The sequence below is a fragment of the Cheilinus undulatus genome, linkage group 6, assembly GCF_018320785.1.
Source record: "Cheilinus undulatus linkage group 6, ASM1832078v1, whole genome shotgun sequence".
NCBI lineage: Eukaryota > Metazoa > Chordata > Actinopteri > Labriformes > Labridae > Cheilinus > Cheilinus undulatus.
Genome location: NC_054870.1, coordinates 33314069 through 33340478, shown reverse-complemented (window position 1 = coordinate 33340478; position 26410 = coordinate 33314069). Strand labels below are relative to the sequence as shown.

General features: G+C 38.1%; 1 protein-coding gene across 1 annotated transcript in view; it reads right to left on the bottom strand.

The window, feature by feature from the left end:
- LOC121511084 (VPS10 domain-containing receptor SorCS1-like) overlaps positions 1-26410 on the bottom strand; it is a 115130-nt gene that overhangs the window by 65708 nt on the left and 23012 nt on the right. The window contains exon 2 of the mRNA XM_041789615.1: positions 5901-5968. Within this exon, the coding sequence (XP_041645549.1) occupies positions 5901-5968 (68 nt within the window). The remainder of the gene's footprint in view (positions 1-5900; positions 5969-26410) is intronic.

Here is a 26410-nt window from a genome sequence, read left to right as displayed (position 1 = left end):
GAGAGATGAATAAAGAAAGAGTAAATGAGAGGCAGATGGAAGCAGAGGAGACAGGCAGCAGTTAGAAATGAGCATACTGTAGACTGTAAAAACTACTGTACGAAGTCCAAAAGTCATTTTGGTTACTGCATCCATTTTTGAAGCCAATATATAGCATGCTGAAAATGCTGTCTCAACCCAACTTTTGGTCAGGGTAATAACAGACAAAGAAGTGAAACTGAGTCAGGCCTCGAGCCTCCTGACAAAGAGCAACACTGTACCAGCTTTAAGTCATACCAGTCCCCTAATTATTCATAAAACGTATCCTCATAAAACCAAAATGGATGAGATATTAAAAAAACTCACCTCTCACACAGTTGGGTGCTTATAAAGACAGGATACACTCTAAGCGTAATTGTTTTTGAACCTGGCTGTAAGCATTATTTTGGTGTCAGTGCCAGATGTCCTCCCTGTGTTTGACGTCACACAGTATGATTGGCTGTATGTTGGAATGACGACAGTGCACACTGGATTGGATTTGGACTGGAGTGGAAAGTCTTTTTGTCCCTTAAGGGCACTTTTGTTTGGAAAGTCCACACAAATTATACACATAAAAAAAGCATCATTTCAAGTCCAACAGTACCTAATGTACAGTATGTGTAAAGGTAACAGTGCCTATTTAAAAACCTAACAGCTCATGGAACGAATGACCAAAGATATGTGCTAGATTCAGCGCTCCCATCATAAGTTAACCTCCTCCCTAAGGCAGATGTCTAAACTTTATATGCAAAAGGTGCTGAAGGTCTCCAGAATGGCCTTTGCACTTTTCACTTGGAAAAAATGGTGAAGACATCGTTTCTGGCTTTTGCAGTAGTTTTGGTGCAGCCGATGAGATGCACCAAGCAAACCACAACAACCCAAACCAGCATGGATTTGTTATTTTAACTATGAAATACAGCATTAATGACTGAATAGGCCTTATCAGTGTTGGAGGACTACCTTTTTGTCAAACCAAAACTGCTCCTTGCTCAACATTTGCTTTTATGGTAGAACTTTACTTTAGTGGGCCCTAATAACCTAGTAATTTTATAGTTATAGGTAGTTATCTATAATAAGTTGGAAATATTAAGGAAGTATTTACTTAGTAAAAATGTATCAATAATAAGTAATTCCTTATAATATTGTGGAAATTCTCTGGTAATTAGCTGGTATTTTACACCAACCCTAACCCTAAACCTAGCCCTTGTAATATTGTGGCAAGTCTCTGGTAATGTCTAAGACACAGATGATAATTCTTTATATAGGTTGCTTGATAATTCTCATGTAATTTCTTTATTTTGGCCCACTTAGTTAAAGTGAGTCCTTCCTGAATAATTTGCAAGTCTTTTTTTGTGGTTGAGGGTTAAGGTGAGGATAAAACACCATCAAATTACCAGAGAACTGCACAATATTACAAAAAATAACTTGATGGTTAATAAATTACGAGGTAAAAACTTATATATAATATTTATAATATTATATTAATATATATATTCCATATTTCTGAATTATTACCTGTAATATACCAGCTTATTACCAGTTTATTACCACCTTATTCTCATGAAATTACTAGATAATTACCACTTATTACTATAAATTTAGTAGGTAATTAGGGCCCAATAAAATAAAGTGCTACCACATGTATTTCACTTTTGCTCCTGCAATAAAAATTCCTCTTTCCCATTCCAATAAAGTCCATTTGATTTCTAATATATTTTTATTCATTTATGGTCTGCATTTATGTCTTACTGCAGTCTGGGAGTTGTATTTTTCTGACGCCGGAGAATATCTTGTACCTACACCAGTGCTTCAGCAGCCTGCCTCGAGTGGACACTCAAGGAACTGCAGATTTTTGCACTTCTGCATAAGCTTCAGCATTCAACCACCAAGGCTGGAACAGAGGGAAATAAGTGAACCAGCATGCTAGTCATCATGCTAACCAGTTAACTAGTTAGTTTTTCTTCCTTTATCCTAGCTGCTTTAGGCTAACCTGGCACGCCAGATCTGGTAAACCACTCATGGATAGCATTTGGGAAAGGGCAGGGTCTTTGGAAAAAAAAAAAAAAAAAAAACTCAGAGGGTGATGTTGATGAACATTCTGTCTGTCACACCTTTACGGGCCAATCAGAGCAACAAAACACGTGACATAACTGCTACTGAGCTGCGCCCCCTACAGAGGACTAAACTCCATATAGAACTACATAAAACAAACCATAGCAACTGTAGATAAACCTCCAGTCCTGAAAAATGAAGCCAATGCGCAAGTGCAAAAAATTGCTATACCGCGAGTGTCCACTTGAGGCTGGCTGCAGGAACACCGGAAGTCCCGTCTGCACACATGTTAAACAGCCGAGTTTGAAACTAGAAATAAACCGGTTTACAGCCTGGTTCAAAACACCAAACATGTCTCATTAGTTAGTGTCTTATTGTGCTCCCACTGTACGGGGGGTGAATTTTTTTGTACCACGATCATTTGGATTATATTTAGGATGAAAGCTGATTGACGTGTCTCATTTGATTGACAGATAGCTCGGCAGGCAGAGGCTCCGTTTCTGTCAACCGGAATGCTAGCTAGCAGGCTGACAGGAAGTCGCACTTAGTGGGCGGGCCATTAGGTTGATCCAAAGTTCGGTTGAGACCGTGATTTCAATATGGAAGCCTCTACGAATGGGCTTCAAGAACCGTTTTAGCCCGCCTATTGTAAGCAGACGACTGATGTCACACGGGGTTTGTCCAATTCTTTCTACAGTCTATGGTCACAACTCCGCCGCACCCGAAAGCACTGCCCCTCGACACTGATTGGTCCTGTCACTTTCTAACCGGGCCCAAACAGTTCAGACAGGAGCTTTGCAAGATGGATTCTTTAGTAAGAAACACGAAAACGGGCGTGTTCATCTGCTATGCAAGGTTAGCTTTAGGCTGTGTCTCCTCTGATTCCCTCTACCTCTCCACTCTTCTTCCTCCTCTCAGTCCGCCTCCATCTTTGTTACAGCTACAAACCAGCATCCTTCAGGGCAATAAAGTGAAAGACACTGTGTCAGACATTTTATTGTTTCATATTATTTGACTGTTAAAGATTATCCACCGTGGTTTATGATCAAAGTGAGGGTCCAGCAGCTTTGCCTCCCTGATCGATCAACAAGAGAGATCTAAATGACGGATTAGCACGTGTATGTTGTCATATAAGTCATTTTTTATGACCCCCATGTGATGATGAATGGAGCTTTGGAACACTAGGATATGATAGTGTTAACATGCATAGTTTTTCTGCCCTTTAACACTTTTTTTTTTTTTAACTCAACTTTGGTTCAGCAGCATAAAGTTTTCGAACAAACTTCTCCTTTGAAGTTATTTCACAAACTTGCTGGTAAACTGTTGCTCATTTACACGTCCATCAGACACAGAGCCACATTATTATTCATTTGAAGTCTCTGGTGGATGTTAGTCCAACTTTCATTCTCCTTTTGCTGCGTTTTTCTTTCTCTACCAAACCCAGAGGGAAATATGTGGCGTTTAAACTGCTAAATGCTCCACTATGTTAACCACTAAGTTTTCTAACTCTTTCTGTCTGCTGGTTAGTGCTGAATAGGTAGCATATATTGTGTTTGTGCAGCATTTTCACAGTTGTTTGGACAGGAAATTAGCTGAGAGTGCTAAGAATGAATAAAAACAGTGAAGTTGCAGATTTGAAAGTTGATCAATTAAGCTGAACTAGCTACAGAACAATGAAAAGATAATGGAAGCTTCAGAACCAGGTCTGCTCTACATGGATGGATGAATGGATGGATGGATGTTAGTAGGGCAGACCTCACCCACAGCATTTAAATTCTCTTCTTTCACTTTTCTCATTTTTTGGCAGCACCTTTTCAGGTGCACTGGATTTTTTTTACGATATAGCAGTGCCCCCACCAGAGTTTTTCATGTGAAATTCACCACATTTGGTCATATAAACTGTGTTCTTCATGAAAACATCCACCAAAATTTGATGAAAGCTTTAAAACACTACAAGAGCCTTGCTGCAGATCACAGCTTTCAGAACACTACTGTGGGACACCGCCTCTGTCAGGACAGAAATACACGCTAAAAGTTTCAAAATAAAATCAGAAGAAACTTCAGTTCAGGGTTGGGTTTAGGGTTAAGGTAAGAGAAAGGATACCAAATTTTCAAAGGGGAAAACCTGACCTGCAAAACCTGATTACAAAGTGTTAAATAAATCTGGGTAAACAGTCGGCTTACAGGAGAAAAGCTCGACCTCTATGACAATACTCTAATACAGCTATGTAGCTAAGGCTAAAGCTAAAGAATGTACGTTAGCTACGTAGACAACTAGCTACATAGCAAACATAGCTAAGGCTTAAGCTGATGAAGCTACATTAGCTTATGCGACATTTGCTAAAAATGCTAATTAAGCAGCATTAGCTACACAGTTAAATTACTAACGTAGCTAACGTAGGTAAGTAATGTGCCAGTTCAGCTCAGTGGGTAGCGCAGGTGTCCATATATAGAGGCTAAAGTCCTGAATGCTCTAATCTCAGGATTGATTCCAGGTCTCAACTCTGTTTGGTTCATGTCTTCCCCCCACTCAGGCTCCCCAGATTTTCTGTCTCTCTTCAGCTATCTTATATAACAGTGGAAATTTTAAATTATATCTATTTAAATTTAATAGTATCCATGCAAAAATCATTTACAGTAACTAATTAATATTTTTAATAATATATAACTTGAAGTTCATAAACTGCATTTTATATTTATTAGGCTACACAAATTTAGTATCCTAAAAAAAGCGTCTTCCCCATGGCAGGATGGTTTGCCCCACCCTGACACATCCCACATGACATCACCTGTTAATCACTGTATTCTCCATCACCCTGCTCATAAATATGTTATTGATGTCTTTTTTTATGAAGAAATGTTTCTCTGTAACTAAGTTCATGATTTCAGTCTGAGAAGAGATCTTCATTATGATCCCTAAAAAGGGCACTAAGCTGTTAACTATCTTTGTGTGCACAAATCTTTATTTAAAAATTAAGTTATTTCTTTTTTAAAAACAGGTTTTTAGTGATGTTTTTTTCCCCAAATAGTTCAAAAGAAACCACTAAAACACTAAAAATGAGCAGTGTTTTGCACACTTATGAAGTTTTAAATGGTTTTGTGTGTGTCCGGTCACTGTTTTCACTGCATTAGTTTGAATACCCATATTTTAGTAATGAGCAGATTTGCCATGCATTACAGTGGTTATCAGTTACAAAGCTTCATAAATCAGACACTGCTGTCACAGCAGTATTGAATGCCTTTTATTTTTGCTTTGCACTGTTTAGGGGGTACTTGGTTGAAAAAATATTTCACAGGGGGTACATCACTGAAAAAACATCAAGAACCATGGCTATGTAAAATATATAAATAGATTGAAACTAAATACATATCATGAAAACATGCTGGAAATGGGGAAGTCATGATGCTGAGGTGAGTTTGGGCGATTGAACTCACAACCTGTGCAGCCTCCATAACAACACGTCTCATTACAATTATGAAAATTAATTATTTCTCTGTCCATGAAAACTTTAAAAAACATTAAAGATTCTGTAAGACCTCAGTTAAAAAAATATGGGACATAGGAATGATTACTTGTTAAATTGACTGAGACATTTCAGTGCAGAAATCCTACATAGTGTATCTTAAGGTGCACTCTAAAAAAAGGCAGGATGAAAGCAGGCACTTGCACCTACATAGCTGAAACATATAGGCTTTTTAAATTATTTGGTCATTTCAAAAGGCTTCTTAAGTGTTTCTTTCCTTTTTATTTTTCATGTTTGGAGTGCCTGGTTCCTTCCTCTTTTTTCACATATCTATTTCTACTTGTAATACCAGGGAAAAGATCTTACCTCCATAGAGAGCTCTCTGTTACTCTGCCCGTGTTGAAGTCGTAGTATTTTGTCAACATGAGGATCACCTGTGAACCAGATAGAAACTGATTAACAACCTTGAAGCAGTGCCTCATCAGTTTTGAGAGCAGCTGTAATAAAATGTCACCCACTGAAACAAAAGGGCTGAGCCGTCCATGCTCGTCTTTTAAACTCACTGACAGCTCCACCTTTAATAGAAACCAAACAAACCTGTGATGGCGTGCCCTGTATTTCAGAAAGCCATAAACCTTGTAATACTCTGTGAGAATAAACTGATCACATATGCATGCTAGAACGGTTCTCAACACCCTGTGGACACCGGGCAAATGCTACCACTGGTAAGCTATGACTACATGAATAAATAAGCCGACACTAAAATTCATTTCAGGCACAGAGAGACAGACATTGTAAATATCAGGGACACCTTTTTTTTAAGAGGATCGTAAACAAGTGTGGTAGTCATATGTGGTTGTCAATACACAGAGCTTTGCTTAATGCACATAAAATCTGTCAGTTTCAAGATGTCTTGTAAATTATAGCAGATATCAATACATGGCAGCTTAATATGAGGAGAGGCTGTTTGTCTCAGAACCTTATTAAAGGCCTCTGTCTGCATACATTTCTCTTTTGTGTTAATTTTCCTTTAACTGAATGCATTTTCCCAGCAGAAATTGGTGCCATTTTGAAAAGCCTCATCATTCTTGTACACAAACAAGGCTGTTCACGTTGTGCCCTTCACCCTTTAAAATGCCTGCATGGTGCAATCATAAAATCTGCAGATCACATTGCTCTCTCGGGAAGCCTCTCCTGGCATCGTGTTCAGCTATCTCCTAATTATCAAGTGTTACGAGTGTTTGGGGAAACATCTCTAACAAGTAAGAGCTCCATCATGTAAACAAGAAATTTGAACTTTTTAAAACCTTGCTCACATAGATTTTGAAACCCTGAACAGTTTTCACTAAAAATCAAACACGTCAGTCCTCCTCATGCTGGATGAAAGCCGGCCCTCCTCTCGAAACTGTAATTGCTTGAGTAAAACAAAACTGGTGGCTCTCTCCAAGGTCACTTACATTCATGCAACATCAGCATTTAGCTGTGAAAATAATTTCAAACACAAAAGAATCCAAGCTTTTTCAGGGCTAAATCAGTCAATCAGAGTGTTTGGATGTACTAAACCAAATACAGATCACTGTAACCCTCATTAATGAATATAAACACTCCATTATGAATAAAAGCTTCACTCTATATAATTCTACAAACTGGCTGGATAAACAGGATCAGCACTGAATAGTAAATGGAGGAGAATCCTGTCATTTTTCCCAGAACTTACAGTGAAAACTCATTTGAGACAAACATTTTATAATGAGCATTTTATAAACTGCAGCTCATAAGGTAGCTGCAATTTATCATCCAGTTTTTAAAACATCTAAGACTATAACATTCAATTTCTCAAGGCTTAAGTAAAAATCATCGTCAGTAGTCGAAAGCCAAGTATATCATAATATGAAAAAAACATTTAAAGCTCCTGTGAGAAACATTTGGTTTCATTGATTTTGGCACCCCCTGTGGACAAAGTGGTACCTTGTTTCTCTACTTGTCTGCTTTCATTAATCTATTCCTGCTATTTTTAACAACTTAATGTATCACTAACTTTGAATCTTAGTCATGCAAATTGTTTAGGAATGTTATTCGTCTTCCCATCTGATGTTCGACATTCAAGCTGATGGTCATGTTTGCTTTTGTAGCTCATACAGGGGCACATATACTCCCACTTAAAGTCCTTTCCCTCTCTTTAATTTCTTATATTTCTGCATATTTGTCTTCAATGTTTCAGATCAACAAACAAATTTTGATATTACACAAAGACAGCTCAGGTAAATACAGAATATAGTTGTTTTTAAGTGATAATTCCCTTTATAAAGGGGGAAAAAGCCATCCATACTTACCTGGTCTTAGGTTAAAAAGTAATCTCTCCCTCCCAAATGTTAAATTGGAAATTTACTCATTAACCACAGTCTTTTAAAAGTGGAGACTAGAAATGGTTAAAAAGCCACCTCTAAGGCTTTGGGAGTCCTGCAAACCATGGTGAGAGCCATTATCCACAAATGGAAAAAACTGGGAACAGTGGTGAACCTTCCCAGGAGCGGCCGTGCTTCCAAAATGACACCAAGAACGCATCAATGACTCATCCATGAGGTCACAAAAGAACCCAGAACAACATCTAAAGACCTGCAGGCTTTACTTGACTCAGTTAAGGTCAGTGTTCATGATTCAACAATAAGAAATACACGGGGCAAAAATGGCATCCATGGGAGACTTCCAAGGCCAAAACCCCTGCTGACCAAAAAGAACACAAAGGCTCGTCTCTCATTTGCCAAGAAACATCTTGATGATCCCCAAGACTTTTGGGAAAACCTTCTGGCTGCTCATGCTTTAAAACCCTTCAACATGGCTGAATTAAAACAATTTTGCAAAGAAGAGCGGGCCAAAATTCCTCCACATATGAAAGACTTTTCAGTTATCACAAGTGCTTGGTTGCAGTTGTTGCTGCCAAGGCTGACATGGCCAGTTATCAGGTTTAGTGATACTTTTCACATAGAGCTTTTTCCTTCATAAACAAAATAATTTAAAAACTGCACTTTGTATTCACCCTCGTTATCTTTGTCAAATATTAACATTGGTTTGATGATCTTAAACATTTAAGTTTGACAAATGTGCAAAACAATGCATAAAAACAGCAATGGGAAAATGAAAAAGATGTGTCTTGTTTTTTTCTTTATAGGTTACTTAAGTAATGAAACATCTTTTTAGAACAGATGGGGGTTTATCATCCATAAATCTACTTATTGATGAGTCTTTGTATTTACAATTCAGTATTCTTAATCCTTTATATAAAATAAGATAGACATTTATGATCCACCATTTGGAGGAAATGTAGTTGTTTCAGCAGCTCAAAGAGATAAAAAAGGGTAATCAAGTGATAGATAAAAGATACAAAGAAAATGTACAGACAAAAATCAAATAATGAGCATAATAAAAGGAGAACCAGCATAAACACCATGTGGCTATCACTTGGGGCAAGATTCCCTCACAGTAAATTGCACAGTTTGTTAAAATACAACCAGCATGTAGCATTATCAGTATTATTATTATCTATCTATCCATACCAGTTGTCTCATTTTGGGTCCTGATGGGCTGGAGCCAATCCCAGCTGTCTCTGGGCGAGAGGCAGGGCACACCCTGAACTGGTCAACAGCCAATCAGGGGTGACACGCGGAGAATAACAACCAGGAACACTCATGTTTTTAGACTGTAGGAGGAAGCCAAAGTAACTGGAGTGAATATAAAAACCCCACACAAAAAGGCTTTGTCTTAGTGGGTATTACACCAGGGACACTCATGTTTTAAAACTGTGGGAGGAAGCCAAAGTAAATGGAGAGAACCTACAAATCTACAGTAAATATTAAAATCAACACAGAAAGGCCTTGTCTGAATGGGAATTGAACCAGGAACCGTTTTGCTCTGAGGGGACAGTGCCACCCCCTGACTGCACCACCATGCAGCCCAAATTGCTGGTTTGATAACTGATTAAGCTTCAAGGTAAATATTGTGCATGAGAAATATAGATCCAAGGAGGTATTTGCACAATACAGATTAAAATCATTAAGAGACTTTGAGTGAGTAAAAGCAAATTCACATGTTATCATACATCCATATGCATGCACACACATAACAACAGGGCCCCCACGGTGTCATGCAGAGGTGAGACGGCTTGTCCATTAAAGGGCTTAAAAATCCTGCACATTTATCATGAGGCTCATTTGTTTAAACACATCTGCTTGCACCATATATGAATATATTTATTAATATCCTGTGAATATTAAATCATCTCCTCATAATGTGACCACATTTTATACAGAAGCTCTTGTTGTTAATAATGCTATGAGTTCAAGCTCATCAGTTTTGCTTTATAGCCTAATTATTTGTCCTCTTTGTGACCAAGAAAACTCTGACTCGGCTATAACTTTGTGCTGAATGTATGAAATCCTTTATATGAGCACTAGTTCTGAATTTATCCATGTAGCTTGTTAGAACTATGGTGTCCAGACTGGGCTGCAGAGATTTATAGACCCCTTTTAAAATGGCTTTTATACCTTTGAAAAGTCTCACCCTCATGGCGCTGTCATACACAATAAAACAACCCACAGGCGTCGGGAAATTAGGGCTGAAAATAGTCCCCATTCTACGCAGCAATTAACTTTATGCCTTTATCTGGGATGGATCCAGGATTTCTGTCAGGTATAGTATTGCTTATTGCAAGCAAAAAAGTTTTCCACACTCCAGGAGGTTTTAAAAATTCAAAGGTGAAACCCTGAAGCTACAGTTAACATATCAATATAGTGATACAATATTCACTTTGTAGTTCTTTTAGTGTGTTATACAGGTGTTTGAAGTGCTGCATTAGCCTTTAACTTGATAACTCAAATCTCAGGACAAGGCTCATATTCTAATGATTTTACAGTACTCCAGAAAATGTCAAAACTAATCCCTCAATTCACATAACCAGGCCATTTATATTAGCATATCCTTCCCTTTAAATTCCCACAAAGGTGTCACATTTGAGGACAGTCACCCTGTACCGCACAGCCCATTAAACTGCAGGGGCACCAACGTATCGCCAAACTGGATTACTTGACATCCAAGAGCAAGCAAATTGATTTTTCAACCTCTAATCCTTTGTAAATCTTAAACCTTGGAGGTAAATGGACTGGGATGAATTTGATCATTATGTAAGAATGAATGGAGGCTTAATGGTGACTTAAAGGGCTTAGGGTGAGGAGATTACTGTTGAGAAATGAAGGTGTTGTATGAAGAGGAGAGGTATCATGGAAGCAGGAGAAGGGGGAGGGGGGTTCTGTTATTGAAGGATTGAACACCTGAGAAAAATGAGAGAAGCAACACATTACCATTCATTCCCACTCTCAGCGACCCGTTGATCCAGCCTTATCAGCTGTTGGAATTAAGTCACCTCATCAATAAAACTGTCATCACATTTAGCCACTGCAATTAAACAGATGGATGAATCCATGAAAGCAATTGTTACAAGAGTTACCGGCTGGAATATTAATAATAGAAACAAATATATCAACACCTGTCACATGTCTAAGGTGTTTATCTGACTTATGCCCGATGCATGATGAGATAGGTGAAAGCTTAAATGTGATTTTCTCGGGGTGAAATTTGTCTTAGGTACAGCGCTGTGGTTTGTCTCCTCACACATGAACATAATGAAAGAATAATAAACAAATGGCTCTAAACAATAGACAGCTGCTTCACAACATGTTGAAAACAGAAAAGAGACACTTGACTACATTTGACATTGACAAAACAACGACAAAGATAGAAAGTGTAAAAAAATCTAAGTGCAAAAGAGCTGCTACATTTATAGAAAGATGCTCCCTTGCACCAGGGTTAAGCAGCTTGATGAAGGCTGGAGAAGAGTATAGCCTCGAGCGTTTTGATTTTTACTCTGGCCCACGGAGTTATGCTAGTTAGTCTAAAAAAGAACAAGACCAGTGGTTTTAACCTCACTGTCAAAGTCTGTGGATAATACTGATTAATGGAAGCACAGTATCAAGAGGAGAGGTTTACTTGTAATCTGGGTGAACCAACTGTTTGACATTTTAAAACTCACAGGCATACAGAAAAGCTGGATTGGAAATATTTGCAGTCATTGTTGCAGTTCAACATGCTGTAAACATTTTGTTTGTGATTAGATGAATAACTTTGTTAAATATCTACAATGGGTCAGCTGGACTTCTTTAAGTACACATTGTCTTGGACATTGGTACGTCTTCATTTATAAAGCCATTCAAAGCAAATTTCTGGACTACCTTTCCTCTTTTAATCTTGAAGAATGGATTACACAACCTGCATTCATTTGACTTTGTGCAATTTGTTGTCTCCCTCAAAAAAGAGAACCCTACGCTGATCTCAGTGGGGCTAAACTGGTAAATAAAGGTTAAATAAACACACTCCCCTTGGTGTCCAATTTCAAAATCACATCAATATTTCCATTTCTTGCTACTGACATTCATGTCTACCAGCCCATAAAAGCCAATGATTATTCTCTAGAAGTTTTATAAAACTGTCTTCAAGATGTAAAATCATGGATTGAGCTTAACCTTTTTGCATTTAAAAGGAGGGGAAATCAGAAACCATAGCGTTTGGAAAGCCTGAATTTGTGAATGGTGTTGACAGAGACAGTCCATTAGCCTCCTACTGTTGCCCCTGTGTTAGAAACTTGCTGTAATTTCTTATAGTTCCTTTAAATCAGGTCATCAGATCAGGTCAGTGGTCACATACAACTTTGTTTCAGCTGAGACTGCTGGGGAGGGTAAAGCCCGATCTTCCTCAAAATGACTTCAAGAGGGTAATCCATGTGTTTATAACCTCTCGCTAGGATTACTGCAATTGTTCATGTGCTGGTGTAGATTAATAGTCTCTCTGTCATTTACAGTTGGTTCAGAATGCAGCTGCACGGCCGGCTTCCTGTCAGTTTCAGGATAGAGTTTAAAATTCTGTCACTTGTTTTTAAAGCACTGCATGGGTTGGCACCTTCCTATCTGTCTGAGCTGTTGCACCAACATGCTCCAGTCAGAGCTCTGCAGTGAACACACCAGATGCTTCTTGATGTTCCAAGATGCAGCCTGAAAACCCGAGGTGACAGCGCTTTTGCTGTGGCAGCTCCAGAACTGGGTAACAGTGTACCTCTTAATACTAGAGCTGCTCTATCTATAGAAAACTTCAGATTAATGCTTATAGCATTAAGCGATTGTTTTTTAATGAGCCCTTTGTTGTGATTTTCTTACTTGTTTTATTATATTTTTATAATAGTGGTTAAGCCAGTAAACTTTGGCACTTTGGACAACTGAGGTTGCTTTAAATGTTCTATATAAATAAACTTTGACTTAACTTGACTTAAAACCTGTCTACACAGCAGGATATTAAACCTGGCAGTAACTGACAGCAACAAAGAAACACCGTGCAAGTTAGCAATGCTGCTAGCAGAAACATGAATCAAGCAAGCCAGATGTTGATCATCAAATTCCTTGTTGGAACAGCCAAATCTGCCAAAATAAGATTTGCTTATATTAACTAAATTCATGATAAAATAAATAGTTTGTAGACATTCTCTATATGATCATCTATATGAGTGTTATTTGAATGTAATGGTCTGGATAACAGCAGCTTCAGTCTACAGTATTAGAAGACTTAGTTTGAAAAGTCCTGTAGGTCATAAACAATGGAATTTTAAATAATAAATCACTGGTGACATTAAATGTCACAACTAAAATGAGAAGAAGAGGGGTGAGAACACCTGCTGACAGGATATAACAACACCACAGAGGAGTGGACCAGGTGGCAATGAAAGCCTTTCAAGGAATAAAAACACGGCTTAGCGAGCAAATTCAAAGGCCCCATGGATTTCACGGACTTCATTCGATAAAATCACTACATTAAACAGCATCACATAACACCTTTAAAAGAGAGAACTACCTTTTTCTATTCCTTTGTTTATAGCCTTGTGACTCTATGCAGCAACAAATCCCCACAGGCAAGCACATCCCCATATAGTTCAATACCACCTCAGCGAGACACATAATGTACAGAGGCTTTTGTCTGCCACATCAATTAATATCACTTCATTAACAAAGGCAACATTTCCTCATGGACCAGATGTTGTGCTGAAGCGGGGCTGTTTGAAGTCAGCTCTGTGGGCTCTGCCATGCATAGCAGGTCACTGCAATCATTAATTATAAAACAACAGCAAAACTTTACTTACACAATAAAGGGAAAAGTTCCTGAGGAGAGAGAAGACAGTCCTGAAAAATGATAAATGTACAATTCAAGATCCAAATGATACAATCCAATACAATATCAACCTATACCATACCAACCAATACAAGATAGGACACCCTTCCATACCATACCATAATATACCATACTCAAATATATGTAAACAACTTGGAACAGTAAGGAACAGTACGGTAAAATACAGTTCATACCATTCAATTCAATACAGTCTAATACAATATAGTGAGATACAATAAGACAAAGTTCATTACTAAATATCCATTAAAACACAATATTGTGCAGTATAGTATAGTTTGATAGGATGCAATAGTCTAGATAAGATATGATACAATACAATAACATGTACATATTGTGACAAATCACAGTATAATTTAAGATTTCACGTGATACAAGACAAGACAAGATGAGACAAGGTGAGATGACAGGAAGTGATAAAATATGATCGAAAACAATAATAAAAAAACAGTATCAATTCCATTACAGGCCAAATTTCCATCTGGTACTGGACTTCTGCAACACCGTCATTTAGAGTTTAAATGCATGTGTTGTGTTTTGGTGCACACATGACACATAAACATTTCAACTGTGAGCGTAACAAAGCAATGTGTGATAAGACAGCAGCTCAGTTCAAGTCTACAATGTTACAATGTCATTTTGCAGATGCTTTTATCCAAAGTAACGTACATTTGAGAGCAAGAACAACACAAGAAAAGATCTAGACACGATGAAACAACATCACTTAGTTCCACAAAGTGCTTCAGGTCCAATTGGACGCAGGAACTTTTTTTTTTATAAACACCAACAATGAAACAACCAAAACGTGAGATCTCTCATCATCACCATCCATTAAATTGTCTTCACAACAACTAATGAACAAAACACCAAGTGGTGGGTCACTCACAAGGAGCTGGGCCAGAAAAAAAAAGTCTATTCATCAACATGTTTTGCTCCAACTCTAAAGATCAGCTAAATAACACCCGACTTTATCCATATGATCATATGCTGCTGTATCGCCCCCTGCTGCCACTGGCTAAACATGTGCTGCAGACTGAGAGACATCTCTGGTAAACTCCCATCATCCACCACTGTGTCAAACTCCTGATCCATCAGCTGAGCGATGAAATCCTCCACCTCAAACTGCTCCAGGTCAGCGTTATCATGAAAATACTGCTGGACAACATCCACCATCCAATCAGCTTTCTGCTGCCCGTACACGCATATGAAGCACAGTAATAGGGTAAAAGGTGTTCTCTCCTCCAGAAGTTTGTTGTGTGTAGTATCAGAAGCATGCCAAACTTTTGCTTTGCACGGTGTCTCTGTTAGAATGTCTGGGGCTTTTAAACGAGCCGCAGCGACTCGTATAACAACGGCTTCAACTACTGTTTAAAGGTGTGTTTATACAGATGATTTGCCTGTACTGCTGACGAATACTTCACAATAAATAAATACTGTGATATGATATCTAGGCCATATCACCTAGGCATAATATGAAACAAAACGATACAATGCAGTGTGCTACAAATGATATATTACAATACTAAACTATACAATAAAACAAGATACTACAAGATTCAAAATGATGCAATGCTAATTCGTACAGTACAGTATGATCTGGTATGTTTAGATACAATACAATGCAGTGTGCAGCATATGACAGACACAATAGGATACAATGAATCAAATAGATACAGTTATATGCAATACTAAAAAATTTAACACAATACAAGACATGATACAATGAAATAGGATATGATATATAATAACACTGGCAATACAGTATGGTTTAATACCATACAGGAGGATATAATAAGATACAATACAATGCAGTGTGCTGCACATGATACATTAAGCTAAAATAGATATAATACCTTATAATATTATACAATAAGATTTGATATGCATAATAGGATATGATAAGACAAGATATACAATATCAAACTATAAGAAATGATGAGATGTAATAAGATGCTTTATAAGGTATGATGTGATGCAATAGCTGCATTCAGTATGACATGAATCAATAGGATATAATGTGATAAGATATGGCAGTTATATCATACACTTAAATATGCTACGATACTATGCAATACTTTTTTGTTTTTCCCACAGAGTAATTTGTTGACTCTAGTACTGCACCTGATTTGAGTAGTATCAAATTAAATACAATAAAAATGTGTTTAAATATTTATAGAAAAGGTTTAATTGGTGAGTCACACATGCCTTCTAGACATATTATATAAATAAATCATGATGAATTAGAAAATGATTTAGAAAAAAATATCCTGATAAATTCTAAATCAGTAGTTACCAAAAGATATACCTCATCATTCATCTTCATCACTTAGTGTTTTGCTGCACCCCTAGGAAAGTGATGAATCACAATAAGCAGTAACAGCACAGTCTCTTATTGCTTTATGATTAAAGCACCATTATTTACCCTTTCCGTTATTAGCTCCTTCAGCCGCCTCTCATGTTTGTGTCTCAAAATCATCTTCACACTACCACTCTGCAGAAATAAACTGTTGACATCCTGATAAAAATCTGATGCAGCAAACCGAGGAGCAAAATGTTCTGAGGAATAGGGAGAATGAAGTGAACAACTTCATTCATTGCCTTAAGCACTCGTAGGTTATTTATAGGCCTAAAAGTTTTGAAAAACTGTAATTCTTGCTGTAATAAAGTTGAGCTACATTGTGACCGAAGGCAACATTGTGTAACTATTGCAGTTGGCGATAGCATTGATCTGTGAACATCAAATAAGCAGCATGTTGAATGGACAGCTACTGTGGAGCAGAACAAGACAGTCTGTCTGACTTTAATGGACTTCTCTAGTCGAGACAACGTCCCCGTGTGGAAGCAGCAGCTCGGTTGATAAGTCATCTGAAACGACTTCCCCCTTCTTTGGGCTTTTACTCTCACATAGTTTGCTTCTTCACCATAAATGAAAAGCACAGGCAAGTTCAGCAGCAAGGCTACAGCAGCCCGCTGGGCTTGGAAGCTTCAGCACGCATGAGGAGGGGGTCTGATCAATGCAGGAGAGATAAGACAGCGAGTGGGCTGGTTTTTAACACAAGCAAGAAGTTGTCCACTGTGCAGGGATGTGTTTTTCAGAACTGCTCTTAACTCTTAAATGCTCTGTTTTGAATCGAAAAGTGCTGAGAGTGATTGTAAAGGTGATAAGTTGCATGTTGACAAACTAAAAGCTCCCAGACTCTTAGATTAAGTACATTCTCCCTGTCATAAACAAAGCAAAACAGCTGATTAGATAAATATGCTGGGGAAGGTTTTCTTGACCTCATATGTCTCTTTAGGCTCAACAACAGTGTTTGAAACCTCCTGATTGCCAAAATGCATCACTATAAATTTAGAAAGGAAATTTCAGAGAGTGAATCAGAGTTATGGTTGTGAATGTGATTGGTTTCTTACAGCAGCCAGGTCTTGTAACTCATACTGAATAAGCGAGTTATGCAGGTGGTCACTGTAAAATGAAAATGTTCTGAAGCACAAAATGAGACGGCAACTGAGTGAAGGCCAATAAAAGAATATTGACAAGAGAAAGCGATGGGGGTAACTGATTTATAGACGGAGCACTGAGGCACGCTCTCAGTGGTTTCAGCTGAGCTGCATTATAAAGATACAATTGGAATTTTAGGGTTCCATGTCAAGACATCATTTCACATAAAATATCTGCCAGGGAAAACAGAGCGAGCATTCACTGCAAACATATGGACTTCAAAACATATCAGAACCAGAAAGATGACGGCCACTCTTATCAGCAGATATCAAGCATGCATCATATCTACATCAACTTTTTTCTGCATAAACAGACTGAAAAGAACATAGTGTGCAACAAACAATGCCTGGGGTGGTTAGAAAAGTTGTCATAATGTTACTCCATAGTTTATAGTGCTGTTAATATCTCACTGAATAGTGCATGAAATGCAGACTCAGAATAGGTACAAAAAATGTGAATCCCATTATATTCTTAACTATTAAGCATTACTGAGTCATTAGAAAAGCCTTAACAATGTCCTAATCTATCATCTTCAAAGCATTCTGAGTTAATGTATATAAATATATATATCATTTATGATGTCTGACATGGACCCCTAAATTAAGACTGTTTATTATACTGTAACCATGGTGCCTTTTGGAGTATAAAAATGACTGTTGAAGGAGGCTGTTTGCCAAATTCTGGTATTTGATATGTTGTTTATCGAGCAGCAAATTTTTGTGTTCACACAAAGCAATAACTGAAAGGCACTGCTCTTAAAGCAAATGAATTAAAATGAACTAAAGTGTTTCAGAAATGTAGGATAAATCACAGACTGAGTTATGTTTGAAATGTTTCAGTTACATCTGCTGAAGTGTAAATAAAGCCTGTGAGGGGATTTTTTTCCCTCACTACAGGGGGTTTCCCCGGGCAGCTTAGGGCTGTGCCTGATGGAGTCGGGGCAAGCTGTGAGCCTAAATCTCTCAGGAAGACATTCTGGGCTGGATCTTTCAACAGAATCCTTTTTGATTTGGAAAGATCAATGGGTGAATCTGTGTCCATTGGGAAAGTAAGACTCTGTGGTCAGCAACTTCAGAGCACTATAACACAATGAGATACACAGAGCAGACTCACAGTGTGACGATTTTCTATTTATTTTGTTAAAAAAACTATGACTAAAAATGTCTGTCAAAGCCTTTTATCCATGAGAAAAATTAGACTAAGTCTAGCCAAAACTAGATCTTTGAAGACTAAAAAAGCGATGACTAGTACCAGATTCAGGTAAGACAATAAATGCTCAGACTGAAAGATAAGACTGAAATGTAGGGACTTTTTGGGGGGGACAAAAACTAGACTAAAATGTTTTTGAGTTTTCACCAACAAAAACTAAAACTAAAAAGTGCAGAAATTACTAAAATGCAACTAAATCTAAAAAGCATTTACTCTAAAGACTAAGACTGAGACAAAAACTAAATGTGCCTGCTGTATAACCCACAACCCACTGCTAGAATCAATCTGTATCACTTTTGCTTTAAATAACTGTAGGACAGCAACTCTGAGGGTGTTTTAAAACAGTATGGTTATGTCATTCTTCAGAACCATAAACCGGTATTGAGTCAGTGGTTTCAGAAGTGCTTCGGTTTGAGCAGTAGGGTTGTATTTATGATACTACAAGAAATCAAACACTATTAAAAGTCCTTGACACTTAGTAAGACTTATTTCATGTTTACATTTCTTTACAGTTGACGTCAAACTGCTGCACACTGTCTAAAATGTACAAATGGGTGAGCATAATTTCAGTATTGAAATGTTGCAGATGGATCTGTGCAATTAAGAGAGTTTGCCTGCAGTTTTGATGAAATTCCTCCTCACCTACCTGCTGTAAGTCTTTAAAGTTTCAGCACTTTATAATGCTAACTATCACATTTTTACACATGCAGCATCTATAAAATATCAAAAATTAGAACAATTAAACATTATCGCAGGCACTGGCTGTATGCAGGTAAACAGTCATTGTAAGAGAAAAAAGTGTGGAATGCAATCGATCAGGGGTGGAGAGTAATCACTTACATTTACTCAAATGACTGTAATGGAGTGCCTTTTAGTGAACTAGTTCTTTATTGAGTACTGTCTAAAATCTGTAGTTTTATTTTTCTGAAGCATACTTGGGGCCTGAGCTGTAAAAAATACCCCCGCAGCCCCCGCAGTGCAAGGGGGAGCCACAGCCCAAAGGGCCCTGCCATGGCCTGACATATGGGATGTAAGCCCCGCTGGCGTGCCGCATTTTGCCCTCTGCAGCACAGTGGTACAGGCATGATATGCATGGGAAATTACACATAGTAACCAATTACAGCTCTGCCCGCTTGGTACAGTCTGCCTCTTGTAAGCACAATGAGTAGTTGACAGACATGTCAATCAGTCAGCACTTACAGCCTCATCCAGTCCCCCTCCTGACTCAATTCTCTTGAGCCAATCACAGGCCGGTTTGCTGACACACACCGGTAGTTTGCCTACAAAGTTAGCTAAAACAGCAGCATTTCCAAACCACAAAAAATATCTAGCACAAAAGGACATTACTAATGAAGGAAGGACTTCTGAAACGAAGAGAGAAGTTTTTAAAATTTATTTTACTGTGATATAAATGGGAATCCTGATGGCTCAAACCTAGCTAAGGACGCAACAGCAGACTTCTCTCTTCAACCTCTCTTTAAAACCACCATCAAGTCCAGTAACAAACCTTGATCTCTCAAAATGAAACACTGCATGAAAACCCCAATTTTCGACCCCTAAATGGCTGCAGCAGCAAGATCATACCTGTTTCTGTAAAGCACGTTTTTTCATCTTTCAAACTGATTCAGAAATCACCATCTCAGTAGTTTAATGGAACAAAAGAGACATAACAGACTTCTAGTCAACTGTTCAGAGGACTAACTGGCTCAAAAAACTGAAAAGATTCTCTGTGAGGTTCCTGAGTAAACATCTTAAGGTAGGCTTTATTTCACCTGTGATCGTCTGTGATAAAATTAAAATTATATTCAACAATCATGCTTGTTTGGGGGTATAGAGGTGATCGTATGGCATAGAGCTGCTGTCTGTGTTGTCCCAACAACTGCTGTTAAAGTTTAATAAGTTTATCAGAGTTATTGTATATAGATGTTGTTTTTCTGAGCATTATTATTACATGTAGTTGCAACAGGCCTGCATGTTGACTCGTAGGCTATGATATTGTTGACAATTTCAGCACCTTTCTGTGGCAAAAGCCTATTTGCATTTTGCTTTTGACGTGCTGTCGTTGTGTTGTTTCTTGTGCAGCTTTATTGATTCCCACTTAGCAGACATTGGTGCTCCTCACTGTAAGCATGAAAAAAAATATATAATAATTGTAATTGTTGTTCCAAGCTTTCCAAGAAATTAGAGTTCGGCTAATTGTACTCTAATAACTTTTGTAGGCCCAGATAGAAAGAGAGATAGAGAGAATAAGTGAGCGAGCTTTAGCGTGCGTTACGTACTTCATGGGAGGACAAACAGAAATTGAGACAAAGAGAAAACCATCACTTGAAACGCATGAATCATCTGCTATTTAACTGTGTATCATAATCTCTGATAAACTGTGCCATCAATGCGCAAAAATCACAAGTCTTTGGAAGGAGTAAACTCCATATGGAACTGCATATTGCGAACCATGGCAACTGTAGACATGTCAGTACATGACTTCATTTTTGAAAAGAAAACAACTCACTGCTGTTCTTCGTTCTTCTTTAAACGAAGACATTTTATCAAGTTCTGATAAAACTGGCACTTAAGCAGCATCCGCACTAATCTCTTCCACCATAATTACACCAGCCTCTTGTTGCTGCTCGCCCACGTCACGACTCCGTTGCGCCCAAATGCACTTCCCCTCATCGCTGATTGGTCCTGTCACTTTCTAACCAGGCCCAGTTCAGTTGGGAGCTTTGCAAGATGGATTCGCCAGTGAGAAACGGGCATATCCATCTGCTATGCAAGGTTAGGTAAATAGCACTTTGAGAGAGAATGATTTTACATTTCATCCCAAAACACGCATTTCATTTAAGGTTAAGACACAACTTATAATAGCCAACCTGGTTGGAGATTGATGTTCTCTTGTTGTTCTTGCACATTAAGTAAAAGTCATATTTCCCCGTACCTAGCTACTTGAGGTACTTCAAGTTAAATTTGAATAAAATACTTTTTATTTTAATAGATTTAAAGGCCAGTGCTTTTACTTCTACTTAAATCAATTTTAACCAAAGTAACTGTACATTCACATGACTACCGTGACTTCGTACCTCTTCCACCTCTGCTAGGGATGCACTGATGCATCGGTACAGCATCAGTATCAAGCAGTAACGGCCCAAATGACAAAAATCATTGCCCATAAGCAAACAATGTGTCATGAAAAGATATTGTAACTAATGTTTATTCTCTTGTTTTCTAAATACTGGCATCTACAACACCTAAGAGATTTTTTATTAGGAAGAAACTGTCACATATTCAACAAACTTTGATCTGTTTTCATGTTCAAACTTGACAGAAATGTTGGCATGGTGGGAGTCTTAAGGCCTTTTCTCATCAAGGATGACGAGAATAATAATTCAGAGGAAAATTTTGTTGCTTCTTTCTATGGACATCAGGATCAATGCAATTCTGCAAGTAAATGATGCACTTTCTAAAAAAGATTTGCTCTACAAAAGTCTGCAGTGTGTTTTGCAATTGCCTCTGGTAAACTGAAATACATTAGCGCGGAACATTAAATAAGGTTTCTGCCTTTCTCGCCTTTCGCCATGCGTAATGGCACCTTGTCACACAGGTAGGAGGTCAGTTTACTTTCATTTCACGGTTATATTCATTGCTCTGCTCCCTCTTTTCCGCCAGGTTGGTTTGGAGGGGGGAACAGGTTATCGTTCATTCTATAAACTAAATAATGTTACGAATAATAGCGCGCACTCGAGGTGCCCTGCAAGAAAGAGCTCACATTTGTGTTACAGGACTGGACAGCTCAGTAATCTCAGGGAGCTGATTGACCTGGAGCAGTAATAAGCCACAAGTGTGAGGTAAGAGAAAGTTTTGTTGTTAAATGTATTGGTGGATTCAAGACCTGTTTGGTTCTAACAGCTCATCAACCAATCGTTACAGCTTTACATACATTTCCATAGATTTCATAGATTTGTCACAAGTCTGCAATAGTGATTTTATACCCCCTAATATTAGTATAGGTATTGGTCCTTTTTGGTCAGGCTCAGTAATGAATACCTGTTTTAAGCAAACAAAAGGAGTGCCTACTTCAACAATGACAAAGAAAACTATAACGCATTGTTTTATCCACATATTCAAGTTGAGAATAAAATCTTTGGCTGATTTTTGTGGGATTTCTGCTCTATTAGACAGCGCTCAGTGAACAAGAAAGGGAACCCAGTAGGGGAACACAGCTTGCCCAGAAAAAACACACTCTGCAGGATTTCAAGGCGTGAGAGAACCTCGCCACAGGAAGGCTTGGTGGCTTGGCAGAGCAGAACTCAGCCTGCCAGTAGTTTGTGTGCACAGAGCTGAGCCTTTAAATACCAGCCCCTCTGTTTATCCATGCAATGAAAGCAGTGCCACATCCACGAATCCTGTCAGCAAGAATCAATTCTCTGCCTTTGGTTGGCTTATACATTGATTTGTGGTGTTACAATTCTTATTATGTATTTCATGAATTTATTTATGTTTCTTAAGCAGGATGTGTGATGTTCACACCCTGAAACTAAATGCTACAGCAACCCTCCCTTCTCTCCAAAGCCTGTCCATCATAGTTCCTCACCTAGGAGAGCTTGTAGAGGTCTGTACTGACAGCATCGGCCACAAGGAAGTCTAAACATATCAGCATGATATATGCAGGAAACTGTAGAAGTTGAAATACCAGTCTATGCTTTGTGATGATGTGCTAAGAATACAGAACAAAGATGATGAAGGGAGGTAAACAAAATGAGGTGAAGGTGTTAGAGTAAAATTGAATTTAACTATTGATTATATTCAGTCTCCTGCTGCTTCCCCTAAGGTGCAACGAGAAACGCCGGGGCTGAACAAGCATGATTACTGACAGAATGGACGTGGTATCTGCAGTGTCTGAGCTATTTGTCAAGTAAGGTAAATAAGGTACCATCTATTTCTAATTCATCACTCATCATCATCAGTGAGTGTTTTACTGCAACTTTAAGCTACTATATGTATATAAAGGGACAGGGATATATGAAGGGACAAACATATGGTTGAAATGGTGGGTTCTTCACCAGTCAAAGTTTTATGGGAGAGTGGGAATGAGAAAGCCACTGTTGAAGGAAACTCGCTTTAAATCCCAACTAAAGTTTGCCAAAAGGTACATGGGAGACTCCATGGCCAAGTGGGAGAAAGTTCTTTGGTTCGATAAGACCAAAATGGTGTTTTTTGGCCATCAGACAAGACGCTACATTTGGCAGGCACCTAACACTGCACATCACCACAAACACACCATCCCCACCGTGAAGCACTGAGGCGGCAGCATCATGATGTGGGGATACTTCCTGGCAGCCAACCCTGGAAGGCTTGTTAAGGTAAGGTTTAAAATGAATGTGGGAAAATACTGAAAAATCCTGGAGGACAGTCCTATTCAGTCTGCAAGAGAACTACAGCTTGGGAGAAGACTTAGCGACAATGACATGAAGCATACAGCAATAGCTACACAAATATGGTTTAAAGACAACAAGGTGGATGTTCCAGAGTGGCCGAGACAAAGCCCAGACCTCAATCAAAAAATTGTGGCTAACCTGAATATTTATGCAGTCGTTTATTTTACCTTTGACATTTTCATTTAATTGGTATTACTTTGTAGAAATCTGTTTTCTCTTTGACATTGAAGAGTTTTTTCATATGTTTTTTTGTCTAAAAAGCCACATTATATAGACCATGATTAATTTATGAAATCAATAAGAGGATTCCATTCACTTCAATTCTTCTAATTATATTATAGAGACTGTATCTGTTCCCGCGATCTAGATCATTTATTTAGGCCACATCAGAGAGTGTGGTCTAGAGCTGCCCTCTTCAAAAAGTGTCTTGAGATAACTTCAGTTATAAATTGGCGCGATACAAACAACAACTGATTGATAAAACATCCAAGGGTGTGAAAAATTTTTACACACACTGCATGTAATATTTACAGTAAAGTAAATTTTTATGTTGCTGTTGAATGACATGCAATATTGTGGCTGGAGTATTTGGGGTTTTTTTAATCTGATGTGTTCTCAATCAAAATGCATTTTACCGAAAAAATGTGCATTCTGATTTTTATTCAAGAATGTAAAGTGATATAATATGACATTTTAAACAGTGTTTCTAACTCTCTTGATTTTTCCTCTATGCTGCTGTGTATGCTCAGTTTCAAGATTTCTCAAAGGGGGACCTCTAATTGTGTTTTTTGCTGATGTAAAGGGCTACATATGCTTTAAAAGGATGTTTTTCACCAAATGACAGAGTACTGCCTTCATTTGACACCAAAATTTGCAAAACCATCTCTGTTTTTATGCTGTAGAATCCAGTTTTGGCAGACAAGAATGTTATTTTAGCAAACATGCCCTCAAACTTTCATAAGCTCAAAGAGAAACAAAAGAGATATCAATCAAAAAAAAAAACTAATTATGTTTTTTAATGATGTCTTTTAAAATTTAATTCAGTGTTTTCAGGTGAGAAGCATTTTTGAGATAACTACCTTTTTCCACTTTTTTCAAAACTTTCAATTACTGCTTTTAGTTCTATTTGTGTCATGAGCTGTGAGATATTTTCACATTCATCCTGCCCCAATGGAAACACACTTTACAGCAGATTTAAGCCTTTTTTATGCAAACAGTTTAACATTTTGGGATGACTCTCTGCTTCCTGGTCTTGAGTTAGAGGGAAGAGCAAACAAAGTTGTAAGTACATCCCATTTTTCTCAGCTTGTCTTCCAAATTTGTTCAAGTTTGAAGGTACTTTAAGATTTTTGTAAAGTCTACAGTTTGTTTCCTCCAGATGTTGCACAGTATTTACGTTCAGTATGTCAGTACTTTTTACAAAGGGATTTTTATTTATCTTTATTTGCTTGGGGTAACCCCAGCTTAAACTCAGCTAAAACAAATCTAGTTTTACACTGTTGTTGAACATCACATCAATGGGGCACATACTGTATTCTTACTGTAACTCCACAACTTTTAGATTCAACAAGCTAAAAAAGAGCCTGAAGCTAGGGAGAGAAGACATGACTTTAAATAAAGATTGATTTCATTTGCAGTTCAGCCCCTACTTTGACAGCAGCTTTACAGATGAAATTCTTTCCATTGAGTAATCAAAAATAAGATGTTGCTTTGTAAGGGCTTCTCATAAAGAGAATTCAGTCAACATGATCTGGGTTTGTTTTTTTCAGCTCTGTGTTCACACAGGGCTTAAAATCTGAATAGAAAGTCATGCAAGTGCACTTTGCTAAACTATGATACAGGGAGGGAGAGGCAGGGAGCTGAGGGACAAAGAAGAAGTGGCTAAAAAGAGGTTTTGTTTTTGTCTGGTTGTTAAAGGCACACATAATGTGTACTGTAGAAATAAATGTCATATTGAGACTGTAGTAAAGACATCATGAAAACTCACTTGGTGACCCCCCAAAAAAGTCTCCTGCAACCCATCTTTGCGTTTGCCATTTTCAGTGGGTTGCAGATGTGTGCCTGGTAACCAAATATCTGTCAGAAAGTCTACAATAGGCTTTTATTTTGAAGGAGATGTCTTCATCTCTTGATTCTGTTACATTGTCTGTTCCATTTGATTTCTAAACTGCCCCATTTTTTCATTAAAATAGTGGTTTTGACTGAAAAATTAAAGAACTGTTGGTTGCAATTTGTCATTGAGGAGGTTGTGGTGGGTTTTGGCGCTTAACCAGTGTAGAACCTCTGGTCTAGATGACATCAAATGCTGGATGGCATGAAAAGTATTGCCATCAAACAGGTCTCTAGCGGATAAGGTTGTTACATGTGAAAACCAAGTGGCATCATTAAGCTAGCAGTCTCACTCATGGTCTCAGTGGACGACTGGAAGTCATGGCAGAGGGTGAAAATTCCTCTAT